The sequence below is a fragment of the Panthera uncia genome (assembly GCF_023721935.1).
Source record: "Panthera uncia isolate 11264 chromosome A1 unlocalized genomic scaffold, Puncia_PCG_1.0 HiC_scaffold_16, whole genome shotgun sequence".
In the NCBI taxonomy this organism is placed as follows: Eukaryota; Metazoa; Chordata; class Mammalia; order Carnivora; family Felidae; genus Panthera; species Panthera uncia.
This window is the reverse complement of record NW_026057576.1, coordinates 13965879-13984329: the sequence shown is the minus strand read 5'-3', so window position 1 is coordinate 13984329 and position 18451 is coordinate 13965879. Positions and strand designations below refer to the sequence as shown.

Sequence of the window (18451 nt, the reverse complement as noted above, 5' to 3'; positions counted from 1 at the left end):
TGAAAAGGCAGTCTCTTATGAAATAGAGAGTAGGGCAACAGAATCGGAAAATCTAGTCAGCGAAAGTCACTTGTTTTATAACCTTACCTCTCGGCTCACTTTTTCGTTCGCTCCGGGTGGGGATCCCACCGTGTTCCTTGCTGTTCTGGGCCTCTGCTCTGTTACTGGAAGAGTCATGAGTGAGTCCTCTTGGTGGATTGTTCTAGCAAACCAGATGGGCAATGGCAGCATCAGTGTGCAGCCAGGTGTCTAGGAGAGGAATGTGGACTCTCAGGAACATCAGCTTACCCTCCTGTGTAACCTTGGGACAGTCATTTCACTCCTTTGAACCTGTTTTTGTGACAGTGAAATGGAGATAATAGAATCAGCCTCTTGGGCTGTTACAAGGATGAAGAAGGGATTAGATATCAGAAGAGTCTGAGAGTCAGTCTGCAAAAGAGACAGTAACCCTCACCTGTTGCTATGTGCTGATGAAATGCGAATTGCTGGTGTATGAGAAGTTTGATTAAGAAGGAAAACCCCCTCATCCAAAATAAAAGAAAAAAATTCTGTTAGTGCTCCAAGCACTACGTACATAGTGTGTGCATTATTGGCTCTATTGTGTTCTCCGGTATCACAGCTATTCCTCATCCTGGCTACGTTTATTTATCTTAGTAGTCATCTAGTGGAGAACCACAGGATTTAGGCACATAAGAGACTGAAATAGGCAATATACATCTTGATCACTCCAGGGACTGAGGACAAGGTTGAGTCACTTTCCCCCAAGCGACACTTCGTTGATAGAAAATGTAGGCTAGTGATAAGTTCATAAACTTAATTGACACTTCCAGAAATAAAATTCTTATTTGTAAATAGAATTAAATTATCACCATTGTAATATTCCAAATATATTACTATATGTTTTTTTAAAATTTTTTAACATTTATTTATTTTTGAGAGACAGAGAGAGACAGAGCATGAGTAGAGGAGGGGCAGAGAGAGGGAGACACAAAATCCAAAGCAGACTACAGGCTCTGTCTGAGCTGTCCGCACAGAGCCTGATGCAGGGCTCAAACCCACGAATGGTGAGATCATGACCTGAGCTGAAGTCAGATGCTTAACTGACTGAGCCATTCAGGCACCCCTCAAATATATTACTGTTATTGCATTTTTATTTTTAAAGTGCCAACCTGCTTTATCTGATGTTATTCTCCTGATACTAGGATGAAGGTCCAACTCAATGCTGTAATATTATGAGTCTGTGTTTTGCCACCAGTTATTTTCCTGGTTTTATTGATGAGGAAACTGAGCCTCAAAGAAATCTCTAGCATGAAGCTCGCTGGAGTTTCTAGCACAAGGTCTGATGCCTGCATTTTGCCTTTGGAGATTCTGAATTGGTCTACATGGGCATCTGGGAAGGCATCGGGAATTTTAAGAGTTCCCAAGATTCAGAACTCTGTCCTGGTGCAAAGTGCTGGTCTAATTAAGTCAAGTGTCATTATTTAGCCAATTCAAGACTTCCTATCACCTTCCTGGCCTTTCAATTTTATTTAACTTCCTTTTTCTTGCGTACCTCCTCTTTTGAAAAGATACTACTAAGCCAAGATATCCAAAAAGAATGAAGAAAAAGAGGAAGAAGAAAAATCAAGAGCCTGGATAACCTACCACGATATTCCATGCTAATTAAAAGCAGCTCTCCCCACACAAAAATTTCCGTGCATTCATCTTGTGCTGGCAGAATTTGTTAGAAATTAAGAGAACCCCTAGTGATGCTGTAATAATAAATAAAACCACCTATTTATATTCATGAATTACAAATGATGACCTGGAATTCAAGTTTCCATTTAGGCATCTTATCCTGTCCTTTCTCCAAGCTAGATCTTAATTTACTTCACATTTTCTCCTCAAGTGCAGTGCGAATTGTAGACATAGGGGATGTATAGGGCCAAGCTGGAGAGAGTCAAAGGTCCTGGGTGCCGTACAGCTGGAGACGGTTAACAAGAATCAAGAGGCCAAACCCTGGGATGCCAAATGAAGCTGCTATTGAAGAGTGCTCTAATGTACTTGAGAGATGACTTAAAACTAAATAGGGATATTCTGGTAGTAAACTGCTCACGACTGCCATGCTTTCTCATAAATTCACAGATATTATTAATAATAGAGCCTGGTAATGAGTTGACTGAAAACCAGATCCACGAGTCAAAAGCAAAAACCCACGAGGGGAGGAGGGTTTTCTAAAGCATGACCCCTGGAATGGTTTCCCTGAGGAAAGAGGGGAATTTACTCCGCCGAGTGACTTCACATCCAAGCCCCCACACCCCTCCTCGCAGCTGCTCCCCAACATCCGCTGGAGAAATGGAGACCAGGAGGCTAGGTCTCCTACAGACAGCTGTGAGAGTTCATTTTCCATTTTGCAAACTAATTTTGTTCTTGTCAGCTGCAATGCTCTGCCACGTGGTGGATGGGAATTTCTAAATCAAAAACCACTAACCTCAAACCACAACCAGCCCGTGTCAAACTTCAGAAACTACTCCCAGAAACTACATACCAGAACGTATGGTAATAATACTATAACTATTTGTAACACACTGCCAGGTTTGTCACGTTTCGAAAATTCATAGCACATTTTTGGCACACAGTCTATTCAGAATAACGGCGATAAAGATGTGTATATAAAAATGTATGTTTTTAATGGCCCTATTTATTTTATTGATGCAAGACAGTAAGTTAACTAAATCTCCATCATCAATCCGTATGCCTCAGGTACAGATTAGGGGCCTGCAAAGTCAGTTGTTTATGTCTTTTAATCCAATTATGCTCAAAGCCTTCAAAATTGATATAGAAACTCTGCAGACTTTCAGTTGATGTGAGGTGTGTGTGTGTGTGTGTGTGTGTGTGTGTGTGTGCACGCTCCCTCCCCACATTCTCTAGCTGAGACTCTTTATTTCATTGGGGAAAAAAACCTGAAATGTTTTAAGATTTATGAAGTCAGAAGCATCTCTGACAACGTGTGAGGGTTGTTTCGGGACTTTCATTGCTTCAGCGTGCACTAATAACCCAAGGGAAGCTGAAAGCTTCACGAGAATTTGAAGCTGGAGGCCTGAACCCCCAGGACCCAACATCTAAAAGAGTTGCTAGGAGTCTTGACAGGAGATTAGGACCAGGACAGAGCCGGGAAATGATAACGAAGTCCATGCTGAGGGTGGTGAGAAAGCAAACTCTGAGCTCAGGAACTGGCAGGGGGAAAAAAGCCAGGTAAAGGAAATTTCAGGCTACAATGGCCCCGGTGAGGAAGTGAGGAGATGGCAGGAATACCTCTCCCTCAGGAAGTCGGAAAGGAGCCACTCCTGTGGAATCCCTACCGTGTGTTGTCTCTATAATCCCACCCAGCCTGTTAACCACAGCCTGTGTGGATCACAGGACCACACTGGGACCCTCTGCAACTTTGTGTCATCCGGTGTCAGCCAGGCCTTCTAGCGCCACCTGCTTCACATAGGATTGGAGAGCCCGGCTCTGGATAGTAGACATCTAGTCTCTCCTTGACATAAAAGTCACCTGCATTCCACTGGACTCCCTGAAGTGCTCACTATTCCTTTTACTGACCTTCATCCAGATGCCATCCCAGGTTCCACTGAGGCCTGTCCAGGTATTCTCTGTTTTTTTTTCAGTCTCTAATTGAATCCTTCTTTCTCCTTGCCATTGCGCCATTTTCATCATGGAAAAGTTGGAATCCTTCCACTTAACCCTGAGGGAGCCCTTTTGTAACTGATGCCGTGCTAACGAATGCCCTGGATGGATACAATGTGGTGTCATGGAAAGAATTTTTTCAGGCTTGGTTCATTCAGTCCTGACTCAACTACTTTGTAGCTATGTGACCTTGAGCAAATTACTTAACCTTTGCTGAGCCTCAGTTTGCTCATCTTCAAAATGGGACTAATAATGCCTGTCATAGAGGATAATCTGAGGATTAAGGGGACAGTATATATAAACCCCTCACCCAGGGCCACATAGCAGTTAACACTTGTGTCACCTTCTTCTTCCTGGCTTTCTCTTTTATCTTTGCTCCCTTCCATCTCCAAATGGGCCACACTCTCTCCTTCCTTCACCTTACCTCAGAGAAAGAGGTAAACTTGCATTTCCCCAGGGCAGACTGCTTCATTTCCCTTCCATCCCTTCCCCTCACCCTGATTAGCTCCTTTCTCCTGTCTTCCCGCTCTTCCTTTCCAGCAGCTTCTGATCCTGAGACTCCAGATATGCTCAAGGTGTCTTTTTTTTTGGCGGTGGGGTGGGGGGGTTCCTAAAGACAAAAACCTTCCTTCAGCCTACTTCCCGATTAAGTTTTTCAAATTCGCTTATAATCTAAAATGCATACAAATCACTTTGACTCAGCTAGCCTGGAAATCTATTAAGAGATGATTACGCGTACATGTATAATCTTGGGGGGAACCCTTCTGTCAGGCTGCTCCCTTTCACTCAGGCAGAGCCCCAACCTATGCCAAATACATGACACTAATCATTTCATCCCTCATCAAATGTTTAAATGCTCCCAGAATTCTAACTTAGATTCAGAGGCCTCTTGTTTCCTCCACCATTAAAAAAGTGTTTCACATACACCATTGAATTCACCCTTGTGTTTAAACCTCTGGGTTGCATAATTCTAAATCTATGTGAGTAAAGGGCCGTTAGTCCTCTCTACCTCCTACCCTTACACCCCTCTTATTAAAAACCATTGCTTTTATTCCTGAAAGAGATTAAATCTTCCATTTCCAGGTATTTCTCATAGTCATTTGCGGCCAGTCTGTTTTTTGTTTTGTTTTGATTTTTTTTCAGCTTTCTCCATCATTATTCTCCTACATACTCTTAACTAGAGATAAACTGCTTAACTCATTGTTTGGCAATGAGACTCACACTGAGTGAGTCCCGCTCACTCACATCTGTACACCAAAACATTGATTTCCTCCTCTCTACCCATAAATCGATCCCCCTCGTTAAGGACCAGGCTGGAGCCCATATTCCTCTTGAAGTCTTCTCTGTTCACAACTGAAAATATGTCCTCTCTCCTCTGAACTCCTTCCGTGTTTCTAGCTGAGCCATGAGGCTACCTGCCTCCTGACAGCTCTTTCTTATCTTCTTGATCTGCTTTATTATTTGACATTGTGTGTGCCTACTTTGTCTCTCAGCCCTCAAGGTTCTGGTGGGCACAGATCATTTTTTCTCCCACCCCCTGCCATCCCTGGCATAGCCCCGGACAGAGGAAGTACTTCATATGTCCCTGTTCCTCTTCCCTTCCCAAATATTATCCCACTGTTACCCTAACTGACCTTCACTTTTTCGGACTCTTTTCAGAGTGTCGATTTTTAAAAAACTTTTTGAATTTACTCTGCAATCACTGCAGAGCATCCTTCCTTAAGATTTGGTTTCTGATGTGACTTAATAAGCATAATAATGGCTCTTTCTTCTAGCCATTAATAAATCTGTCCAAGAATATCATAAATTGGCTATCCACTGTGAGCAGGGAACTGAACCAGTGCTAATATAAAAGATTATAGAAGATATGGACGATGTGGTACAAAAGGGACAGGAGTTCAGAGTTGATTATATATCATATATATATAAACTATATATGTTAATTACATATGTACATACAAAATCACCTAACGTCAGAAGAATGTAAATAGTACAAATATATATATAATGAAAAAGCATTAGGAGTTTACAGAAGAACCAATATAATGAATTTTGCTTAGTAGGGGAAAAATGTTTTGGAACAGGTGATGCGGACCCATGTTTTGAAGAAACAGAGAGGCCATCAGGCCCATAAGAACAAAACCCATGCCTATGTTTGCTCCCCCTCTTCCCCCACCTCTTGCCACCGTAGTACCTGGTCCACTGTAGACGTGCAGTTGCTACTAAATAAATGAATAGCCAAGTACTGAAAGCAGGAGAGACTAGGTTATGTAAAAGGGCGAGCATGTTATGCCAGGGAAGCAGCAATTTATTTTCCTGGGTGGAACCAAGAAATAACATGCAAAATGATGGAAAGGAAAGAGAGAAGGAAATGATGAATGGCCTTGAAGTCTTGCCAGGAATTTGGTTTTAACAGATAGTAACAAACACTTTATTATCCATTCATTCATTTATTCCACAAATATGTAGTAAGCATCTACCATGTGCCAAAGCACTTTGCTGAGACCCGAGGGTTCTGTAGTGAACAAAACACAGTCTCTGTCTTCGAGGATTGGGCAGCCTTTTCAACATGAGCTAGTAAGTGGTGGCACATACTTATGGCTCTGGTTATTGTTATCCTAACAGTATTTAGCAAAAGGGAGCAATCTGTCTAGCCTCCATCATAGACAGCTCCGGCAGAGAGCAGAAGCCTTCGTTAAAATGAGCTCCAATGTGAAGTGTGTCAAAATAACAGATGATTTGAAGGCAGTAAGGAGGATTTAAAACTCAAGGAAGAACTTTTTGCCTGGAAGATTGTCTGGGATTATAGAATGGTCGATTGAGTAGCTGTGGAACCAGGCTGAGTTTATTTACGGGCCCTTGCATGAGCCCAAGACTGTCAGTTTTTTCATTTTGGGGCCTGAATGATGGGCTAAAAGGATAAAACTCTTGGTTCAGAAAAAAAAAAAAAAGAAGATGTTTACATTGATTTGGGGTGGGGGGGGGTTGTTCAGATTTAACTTGGTTTTTGACATATGTCCCTAGGGTCATGGCTGAAATCAATTTTATTAGAAACCAAACACAGAAATAAAAACTTTTTATTTAGGGACAGAATGACACGGCAAATTGATTTTAGGGCAGATGTGGAAATGAATGAGACCTCAGAGCAGTACTTCCAACAACCGTGTTTAATGAGAAGACATTGGTTAGTTTATTTCTGAAATCTTACAAATTCTAAGATCACCGCCTGCTACTGGAAGATCTTGGCCTCATTTTCCATTTATCTCATTTTTTTTCTTTTTCTTCTTTTCTTCATTTCTTTTTTATTTTTTCCCCAGGATGACGGCCTCCCAGAAAATGAACATCAGCTGTCAGTAGCTGGAAAGATAAAGAAGCATTTCAACACAGGCCCCAAGCCGAATAGCACCGCAGCTGGAGTTTCTGTCATAGCAGTAAGCATCTGAAATATCCACCTATAACTTTTTAAAAGCGATCCACCTAAGAGACAGGCATTACTCAGGAGAGTCCACCCAGAGACAGCAGAGTGGGTCATTTCTTTAGACAGCTCGACCATTTAATGCACTGGGGGAGGCTTGGGGCTTATATACATTATGTGTTTTTGCCGAACGTTTCCCTAGGAGTCACATCATTATCCAACACCTCCAGGGTGTCTTGCGGTACATATTAATTTCATGATTTATTTTTTAAAGGAGAAAACCTCCCCCACCGTGGACTCTGTGCCAATGCAAACTTTGGGACTCTGAGAAAAAGAGTTCACAGTGTCCTTTTGCCAGGACCTGGAGGGAGAGGGAAGCCGAGAGAGACAACACTGCAGAGAGAGATTGGAACACTATAGATCTTTGTACGAGACCCAAATGAAAGCCAAAACATAGCAGAAGGCTTGCGCAGCATGATTTTCAGTGAAACTGAACTGCTGTGAACACCCAAAGAAATAACGGAGTCTTGCTCCTTAGAAATTTCTGTTTTTAAAGTTGAAAGTCTTTTACCATTTACCATTTTATTGATGTGGCTGCACAAGGATTTTTTTTTTCTGTTCTATACATGCAGACATACACTTTATGCAATTTGATAGCAGCTCTAGGCAAAGATTAAATTGGGCAGAGAAATAATGAAACCTCATACTTCCTGGTGTCATATTCTAGAGTAAATATATTCAGGTCCCAGATTACTTGAGTTTTTAATAATTTCCTCTTTTTTCAGAGTATGTAAATTTTAACAGCATACTCAATGTGAAATCGCTTGAGCTGTTTTTTCTTTTCTAAACAAAGAACTTACACACTACAATGTCGAATTTTAAAAAGCATATATGCTATTGAACAGTACTTTATTGCTCATGAATGGTACCGTTTTACCACTTCTTCGGGTGTCTTTATTTCCTTTCTTTGTTTCTTTTTTGGCTCCATTAGACCCCCAGATAAACTAAAGATGGATAAGTGACACACTCAGTACAATCAGTCCCAGATCCGGGTTACTAAATATTTGATATGAGCTTCCAGAATTTGCAGATGGCACAAATGTATGCATACACGTTCTCGTACCGTTTGCATTTCGTGTTTTTTGGTTGAACCCTTTCCACAGTGAGCTACATGTGAGTAACTGGCTCACGAGCCCACTCACGGTGCTAAATAGAACGCAGACTCTTGCAGATGCTTCCCAGTGCTGCCGAGAGTTTAAAATTCCAAGTTATTCTCCTTGCCCTCTCTCTCGAGTTCGTTCTAAGGAAATGCAACGTACAAGTGCACTGTCCTTCGTGTCTCTATAGATGTTGGTGTTCTTTGTTGTCAGCTAATATTCGGCCAGTAATTTTTGGAAGTAACAATCTCATGGCGATTCTCCACTAAACCAGACCTTCTATACTCTGTTTTCATCATTCATTCCAGATAGAAGTCTATTCCAAAATGTTTGACTCCACAACTTGCTTTTGGAATGGACTGCCAGCACGCTTGTCCATGAAAAGGACTGGTTTTCTGCTCCCACTGAGGGCTTATGGCTGCTAGAAAGGGTGCCTTTCCACCTTCGTCACTTTGTTTTTTGTTTTCGTTTTTCTTGGTCTTTTATTTTGATTAGTCTTTGGTTAAGTTTGCCTTGGTTGCTCAATAATGGTTTGTTCACGGTATTCTGGGAGTCTTACAATGACTAAGGGCAGGAACTTCAGGGCAATTTTCCAGTGGATAGACAACACAGATTTGAGGAGAAATCCTACTTTAATCAAATTGGGATAAATTCTGAAACCTAATCCATCTGAGTTTATTAAAACTTTATCTAAGTAGATCTCAAAAAACTCTAACTTAGTCTTTGAAGATCAAGGCCTATGGAATTCTTCCCCCTAAATATCATGATTGGACCATTTTGAATACAATTCCATATCAGTTTCTCAGTTCATCACTAACATTTCCATGGAAACTATACAAACCAGTAATATACTTATAGATTGTAAAATGGACTGTGTATGGCTGAGTGTACACATTAGTTGTGTGCTTATTGAATCTTCTTTATTCAGTAAAAATCTAAAAAAGCATCAACTTAACTCAGACTCAAAACAATGAGCTGTTTGGAGAAACATCTGGGAAAGTGCCTTGTCCACTCTAAGGCACAATTCGCATGTTAATCAGCATTGTTAATATTTCAAGCATGAGAGAGAGAGAGCACAACTATAAATTTCAGGTGTTGTTTGAGGAGTAGCTGGCCTGCCCTGATGTATACATTTCTGTGCCCCCCACAGAGTGCTTTTCTCTCAAAAATGTCCACACCCTCCATTAAAATCTGGGGGAGGTCACCGGTGGCAGGGCAGGGCTAGGGATTAGAAATTGGCCAGTTTGGCTGCCTTTGTGATTAACTTTCAGAATAGCATTGGATAAGTCATTTATACTCCACAGCAGTTTTCCCGTTCTCACAGGGCAAAGACTAAGTCTCAGGGGACTAGCACAAGAAAAAGGAGCCCTGACATTAAATAATACTGTTGACCCTTGAACAACACGGGTTTGAGCTGTATGGGTCCACTTAGATGTGGGTGTTTTTAAATAAATATATACAGGACTGTAAGTGTATTTTTTCTTACGATTTTCTTAATGACATTTTCTTCCCTCCAGCTTACTTTATTTACACAGTGTGTAGTATATATACAAAATATGTGTTAATTTCCTGTTATCAGTAAGGCTTCCAGTCTACAGTAGTCTTTTAGTAGTTAAATTTGGGGGACTCAAAAGTTATACGTGGATTTTTGACTGTGCTGGGGGTCAGCATCCCTACCCTCATTGTTCAAGAGTCAACTGTATTCCAATTCAAACTATGGCATAACTGCAAAAGAATGATATTCTGCTCTGGGGCAGACTATAAGTGGGAGGTAGGAGGAATATCCTTCATAAATGGTGCATCCTATAAACACCACTCAACAATTTAATAACGCAATATGATTATTAATTCACCTACATGAAAAATTCCTATAATTAATATAATGTTGTAAATGGCTTCTATTGATAGATAAGAAAAACTGATTGCAGCATACATTTCGTTCAGACAGAATTTTTTCCCATGGGCACGTGTGCTCTCCCCAGAGGCTATAAAATAATGTATTTTAATTTTAAACTGCCTCTATGGGACCGATTGTTTGGAAATTATACACACCCTTTAAAATGAAAAACAAAAGGTATTTAGAATGTAGTATCAGTCAGCTTATATTTTCAGGAAATCAACAATTAAAACATTAATCTTTAACTGGCACTCCTCTTTCCTTAGTTAGAAATCTAACTACCCACTGGAGATCAGCAATGCTTATAAAGGAATTCATGACACTTTTTCTTTCCCAGAGTGACAAAGGAAAAAGAGCATCCTGTCATAACAAACAGGATCTAGTCTCAGATGTAATTTATGACACGAGCGTAGTTTAACATGCACTCGTGGTTCTGAACCTCAGTGTTTTTTGTTCCTGTTGTCATTCTTTTTTCTTCTCTGCTTCCCACCCCCTGTATTATTAAGACCAAAGAAAGGGCAAATGATAACTTTATATTAAGGTTGCAAGAGGTCCTCAAGTTGGCCATGAGAGTAATTACCAGCTGGAGGCCCATGGCGATCATCCGGCCCTTCTCAAAGGAGAAAGGGTGTTCTGACATTGAGGTCAGGTGACGTGATTAGGTGGAAACCCATTGCTACCCTTGTAAATGCAGCACTCTGCCTTCTCAGAAAGACTCCATTGTCCCTTTACTACCTTTCTCAGTAGTTGGGGGATTAAAACGCACACACACACACACACACACACACACACAAAACAGAACAGAGAAAGGGAAACAAAAGGTTATTAAAATGCAATTTATAGACATAAAATGGAATTAGAGATGACATTTTAACGGTGGACTTCTTGGGAGCTGAGGGAGGGAGGGAGGCATTATTAGATTTGCTCAGCTTGATGAAGAACCGATGACTAAGATGTCAGTTCCAATTTATTTTTCCTCATTTAATTCTGTTTATTATTTTAACCGATAATTTTCCTAATGCTTTAAAGTTCTTCCTTTGCATTTTGCTCATGCAAATAGAGCATTTCAGTCTAATTGAACAAATCCATACTAATCAGTGTGCAAATAATTGTGATTCTGGGAAGCCGAGTCGTACAGTGAGAGCCCGTGGCACTAACGCCTTCCAATGTGTGTCCTGTTATGGGACTCTTGGCCTGTAGATGGCAACAGAGGACTAGTTACCGAGTAGCCAACTCCGTGGACTAAAACAGAAGTGCAGGACTTCATATGACTCCCTGAGGCAAGGGTACTTGGATTCTTTTTTTTTTTTTTTTCTTAAATGAAACAAAACGCACCTTTTTTAAAGATTAAAATCTCACATTGTTGTTCCACGAACACCCAGATAGCCTAGTTTATAATCAGAACACCCAGTCCTCCAAGCAGTTTTTAGTTTAAACGTCTGGTGCCCCGGCCTGTTTTTGCCATGCCTTTGTGAATTCAGAAGTAGAAACTGTCAGCACAGCACTCTCGGGCGTCTCTCTAAAGAAAGGTGTGCGTGTTGCCTCCTCTCGTGGGCAGAATGGGCGAGTGGGTGTACCGCATGGGTATTGTTTTCAAGTTTGGGGATTGAACCTTTTATTCCTAGGTAGCCAAAGCCTAACATCTTATTCCAGGATGAACAACTTTGAGACCTTATCCTGTCTTCTATTTATTGTACCTTTGGTTAATCTTAAGCTCTTGACTGTACATATGCATTTTTAATATACACTGAAAACTATTTTTCATTTCATTTTATTTTCTGTATTTTCATAGAGAAAACTTACTGTTTTATATTATATCTTTTTAGTTCAGAAATGTAATTAAGATTCACCTTTAAGAGTAGTTCTGCTTTCGAAGATTAACTCTTCAAGAAAGAATTCCAAATCGCTGTGATTTGTGAGGGTTCCTGTCATCTTTTATTTCATATTTACGAAGCCCTCAAATTTAAGCCTGGTGGGGTAAGATGGGGAGGAGGGGGTCCGATCTGCTTTCTCCTAGGTGGCTAAAACTGATTTCAGTACTTCATTTAATTGTGAAGCATTTTCCATTCTATGGCATATGAAGAGGTGTTTATATCTTTTGAAATTGAGAGGACATTATTAAATGTGCATTCAAAACCTTGTCTGACAAATTAGATCTATTCTAACAAATTGGCCTCCGAGATATTCATGAGGGATTAGTGTTTTTTCTTGCCTTTTTATTTTCAAGGTGCAGATTTAGGGTATTAGCTAGTTACCCTGCAGAAGAGGCATCGTAACTATATATGAATATATAGTCAATGAAGAAGAGCTTGGTCTGGAGTCGTTAATTCTTTAGCACAATGTCGATCCACTGAGTTGCCCCCATTTCTCTCTGCTCAGCTGGACCACGGGTTTACCATCAAGAGATCAGGGTCTTTGGACTACTACCAGCAACCAGGAATGTATTGGATAAGGTATGAGATGGTGCAGCTCAACAGTCAGTGTTTCCATGGCAACGTGCTGGCAGTCTCCATTAACCAGTTCCTTCAGTGGATAAACATGCTTTTGATTTGTTATCCAGTCCATATGCTGCTTTATCAGTTTCATTTTAATCTTGATTGAGATGCCACACCCCCTCATTCCTTTTTTTCACCCATTATTCACACTGACATTTGCCAGCTTTCTTTCCATTGCACATGCTCAGTATCAATTTTCCTTACAGTTAAAAGGACAGTATATTTAGTGTTAATGCCAAAGCCTTTTCCTGATGTTGCTAATTAAAACAATGATTACCGGTGCTCTTCTGTCCCTTAACAAATGGAAGAACAATAGTGCCTTAGTGTACGTTCTATAGAAGTATATACTGTCATTTTAAAGTCATCAAGCCCAACCTTGACCTTATTAGATGGATGAAACAATGCATTTACACGTTAGTAGTAGAAGCTTCTCCAAGTACAATGAGCTATAGAATGCATTGTGTGTGTTGGTAAGCTTGTGTTTTCAAATTCTCCACCTTTTTGTTTTGTTTTGTTTTCGTTTTATTGTTACCTCTCTCCCCCTGGAAATCCCTTTATGTACTAGCTATTGCATGAATTTATTTTTCAATATTTTGTAACTGTCAGATTACTTAGCTGGCTTATCTGCAGAAGCAAAGGGACTGTGTATGGGAGGTATCGATTTTTTTTGTTTTGTTTTCAACTGGGCTAAGAATTCTATCCAATCATTTTCTATTCTAGTCAACTGCCCTGGCATTTCCTTCAAGGGGCATTGTTTGTGTCTCTTTAAGTTATCCACAGGCAGGATGGTTTTTGATGATTTGGAAAATTTACTCTGAGAAGTCCCAGGGAACTTTTCTCCTCCATCTCGATGTTTCTGAAATGATCTCCAGGTAAAGCTCCACATCTTAGTGTTTGCTAGGAAAAATTCCAGGGGTTTTGGTATTTGTTTCCATCAAGTGATGGAGTCTATCTGCAGAAATGTAGCTACCTGATGTTTTTTTCATGCATTAGACTACTAAATTTTAGAAAACAAGAAATATATGTGTGTGTGTGTATATCTATCTACATAGATAGATATAGATATAGATATAAGATATACACACACACAATATGTAATTTTAACTCCCAATTAATTATTCCTAATTTTTACTTCTACACTCAAAACAAAGGGCTTCAGAAAGCAGTAAAGGGCACACTTTGACAAACTATCCAGTATACTAAAGTCATGATAGTTTCCAAGTCTGTTTAAAGCAGGAACACACCTAAACTTAAATGAATGTTTTAAAATCAGTTTTACGTCGAAGGCTATTTGTGTCTTCTAGACTGATATGCGTGCAGGAATTACACGCAACCTTTTTATTTACTTAAGTAAATTAACTTTATATGTATAGAAAGAACTCTGTTTTATTTTTAACCTTTTTTGGGGGGGGATTTATCAGGATTTACCTTTATGCAGACTCTTCTTTTTGACTTTTTAATGTAGAAAACGGTCTCTCCGGCTTTTACTTTTCACTGAAGGATAATCTGCATTCAGAAGGGTGCACATATCATGAATTCTCATGAACTGAACACGCCCCTGTAAGGGCCCCCAGGTCGGGCACAGAACATTTCTAGCACCTCTGGAGATTACCCCCCTCCACCTCAGGGCCCTTCCAGGAGGGTCACGTAGCCCCAAGGGTAAACACTGACCTGGACTCTATCCACGTTAATTAGCTTTGCCTGGTTTTGTACTTTATATAAATGGAATCACTCCATGCTCTGCCCTTTTTGTTAATTGTGTGCCTCCTAACCTCAGGCATAGTAACCAAATATATATGAGTAAAGTTGATATACAATTAAAAATAGGCATCAAATATGCCTAATTACAGTTGTGCATACTGGTACAACACACGTTGCACATATAAATTAATCTGATTTCAAAAAGAAAGCTCTGGGAGATTCCGTTGCTGGATTTGTGAGATTAGGGGTGGGAGCAAAATGCCAAGTAAACACAATAATTAATAAATGTAGCCAAGTATAAAAAGGCCATTTGACTAAAATCCTAGTGATGGTTCCCATCAGCAGACAAAATGACACATCCCTGAATAATGGGCAGGAGCAGATGGGGAGATAATCTCTTTTTTCTTCCACACATAAACTGCTCTGTTTTCCAGCTGGGGGCAGTAACAACAATGTTTATAGTTAATGTTGGAGTAAACAGCACACCCAGTATGTAAAGTTAAATTGGAGAAACGAGGCTAAAAACTCATCGGCATATATGCTTAATTAGGAAGTTTTATAATGCCATTTAGCCTCAGAACGAACACACTCTCCTCACTGATTGCAAATGCTTGCCTTTTATCTCCATGAAGTAGGAGCATTTGTCTAACCACGGTGGCAGCCAACTTCCAACATAAACAATCATCAGAGGCAAACATCCCCGCTCCCAATTGTTGTGTTTACAAGTGCTCATGGCTGTTTTCACTTCTCTGAGCATAACACTTGGGAGTCGGGGTTGCTTTTTGGTAAAGCAGCTCGCATCAGGGCATGGGCTGGAAAAAGCATCTCTTCGGGGTGCCCAGAATTGTCATGCCCTTTGTAATAGGCTTTTTGGTGATGGTAGAGAAATGGTGGGGGTCCGCTTTCCTCTTTCTCTCCTTCATTCTCTTGCCTCTTAATGGGGAGCTGCTTCCAAGCTGTAACCAGGGGAGCAGTGTCCTCCTTGGCCCATTTTTCCAGGAGTCCTTGGTCCTGTCACCTTGAGTCCAGGGGGGACACTCCCCGAGGAATGAGCCGTTGAGGCCATTCCACTCCCTCATGGCCTTACCGTGAGCCGCTGGAAACCACTTACGTCTCGTTACATTGTCCCCTCCTGAAAATGCGTCCTTATCCAAGGGGGATGTGGTCATACACATTCTGTGCCTCTCTCAAGTGAAGCTGTCACTGTGGCAGGTGCTATGGCCAACAACACACGGAGAAGAATCCTGCATCTTCCACACGCAGAACAAGGCAACAGCCAGAACGTGGTAACCCGATTAAACAGAACAAATATCCAAACAAGACGTAAGCTGAAAATGCTAGATATGATAAAATGCGGAGGTGAGCTAGGACAAAAGGGTGGTTGAGTTCCCAGGCATGACGTGACTAAAATGTGCATATTGGATTCAAGCACCATCCTGAAACAGTGAGTAATGAGGCAGAGCGGTGGCAGCCAAGCGCAGTCTTTGCAAGGCTATTAAATGCTGTCATGCTCAGCTCTTAAAAGGAATGGGGTCAGTTAAATGCATCTTGCTTGGTGTAGGTTTGAAAGAAGAGTTCCCATGAAAGCCAGAGAGGAGACCCCAGCATGGTGTCTGAAGGGCTCCCAGGCCAGCCTCCGCCAGCAGCCAAACGCCCACTGCAAGTTCCATGCATTGCAGGTTGTTTCGCTGCGAGTTGCCTTGGCCTTCCTCCACCGTGGAGAGAGTGCTCCCCAGTGAGTGTCAGAGCATTGGCAGAAGGAGGAGCAGACGCCTCCGTTCCAGCAAGGGACTAACCACCCTACTCCACGCCAGTCCTGAGACTCTGTAACCGAGGGTTTAGCACGTAGGGAAGGCATAGATTTAAACTTCAAACCACCCAAGCTGTGATGACAGAGAAAAGGATCAGGGAAGTAGGAGGTTTGGTTTTGCAACTGTACCTGGATGTTAAAAAGTGAAGCCGAGACGCTCAAAAGATGGGCAGGACTGTAGGCCCACCAATGGTACTCAAACACAGGAAGCGTGAGACATACGTGTTATTTCGCCGAGTCCAACAGGGTGCTCACTGTTTGAGATTTTGTCTTTTTATTTTCAGAGGCCCCCTAAGAGAGGAGGTCAACAATATCTCTCTGTCTTTAGAAATATAACATACTTAGTATTAAAATGAGAAGTTGTCATGGCATCCCAAGACTTACTGATTGGGTATAAGGTGAAGTGAGATTTTAAACTTCTCTTGACATCCTCGATTGTTCAGTATTGATCGAAAATATCATATTTATTTTTGACCTTGCTTCAGAATCTCTTTTTCTCTTTTTGATAAAAAAAAAAAATCTACACTCTCCTACGTATTTATTCCTGCCATCCTTTGACTCCAGATGTTCCCCAGTGATGTTTGCTGATACGATATAGATTTTACTTGGTGTAAGTATGTAGGAAGAATAGTCATGAAGAACTCAATCCATAAGTATTGACACACTGTTATTCTATTAAGAAAGAGTTTAAATGTCCACCTGCTGAAGCCAGACAATTCTCAAATACATGCAAGCCACTTGACACTTAGAGAAACCAAAAAGTCCTGAGAATTGAGATGTAACAAACTTGGTTAGAGATTGGCAGCACAGCGTGTAGAGAGTTGATGACTTTGCTGTTGGGAAGGACTGGTTTGGGATCTAGCCCACTGCACTTCCCGCAGTGTGACCTTAGGCACGTTCCATGTTTTTCTCTGGTTTTCAATTTCCCCATCTGTAAACATGTGAAGAGTATTACCAACCTCCCAAACCTGTGGCCAGGATTGTATGAGCTGCCTGTGCTAACGTGACTTCACAGACCCCTGCCCAAAGGAGGAACTCAGAAAACATTGCTTCACAGGGTTCCTCTCATTTCCAGGAGAATATCTTGCACTCAACATAGCAGACAGATCTGCCTGAGAAAACCGATCTCGCTGCAGATCAAAGCATCCGCTGTTAAAGTAGAACCATGAGCATTTTTTATTTATTTTTATTTTTTTTAATGTTTTTTTTTTTTTAACATTTATTTATTTTTGAGACAGAGAGAGACAGAGCATGAACGGGGGAGGGTCAGAGAGAAAGGGAGACACAGAATCTGAAACAGGCTCCAGGCTCTGAGCAGTCAGCACAGAGCCCGACGCGGGGCTCGAACTCACATACCGCGAGATCGTGACCTGAGCCGAAGTCGGCCGCTTAACGGACTGAGCCACCCAGGCGCCCCAAACCATGAGCATTTTTGATGCTCTGATTGGGATAAACTGTCGGGTAACTTATATTATTCATGAGCATTTGTGGCATTAAGTGATACTTAAAGTACTCTGTTGCCAAAAATCCTCATGAAGTAGAAGTTTTAAATGTTACTCTCCGGGGCAGAGATTGGCACACTACAGCCATTGGGCCAAGTCTAGCCCACTGCCTATTTTTGTAAAGAAAGTCTTATTGGAACAAGGCCACACACATTCACTTATAAATTGTCTATGGCTCTGTTTGCCATACAGTGGTAGAGTTGAATACTTGGGTCAAAGAATCGTATGGCCTGCAGAGGCTGAAATATTAACTCTTCGGCCTTTCCATAAAAAGTTGTTTCACTCCTATCCTAGGAGGAAAATATTTCTAAGTTAAAAGGTACCATCTGGTGGGGTTGTTAAAAACTGTATCTCTACCACCTACTGGAATGTCTGGCACATAGTAGGCCCTCAATAAATGTCTGTTAAATCAGTGAATAAATGATTGAACTGTATAATAAAGGGACCATTAATATAGAAGAACCTTAATTTTGAGGATAAGCATGTTTTTGAAGGATTTGGAGTATATTAAAGTTTGGACAATTAAATTACGTATGAGATGCTCTAGGATAGCATTCCATTTATAGCAACCTGAGAGGAAGTCTTTCAGTAAAGCTAAAGAGTTGTTTGGTAGTAAAAAGAAATACCCATAACTTACCTGCTTCGTAAGTTCTGCATTTCCATAGGTTTTCTTCAGGTTAATTATGGCTGTGGTTGTGCTTGGGGTTACTAGTACGATGAAGGGAAAACAAGGTGGCAGACCAGTTTAGCTTCTCTCAGGAGAAAATCAGGGTCTGTAGGGCAGAGGGAGCCACATGGATTTTGTCCT

General features: G+C 41.0%; 1 protein-coding gene across 1 annotated transcript in view; it reads left to right on the top strand.

The window, feature by feature from the left end:
• Window positions 1-18451, top strand: part of LOC125933998 (serine/threonine-protein kinase DCLK1-like) — a gene marked incomplete at its 5' end in the record, with an annotated part of 92774 nt that overhangs the window by 66597 nt on the left and 7726 nt on the right. Inside the window, 2 exons of the mRNA XM_049647304.1 lie at window positions 6984-7097; window positions 12515-12588. Coding sequence (XP_049503261.1) covers window positions 6984-7097; window positions 12515-12588 — 188 coding nt within the window. The remainder of the gene's footprint in view (window positions 1-6983; window positions 7098-12514; window positions 12589-18451) is intronic.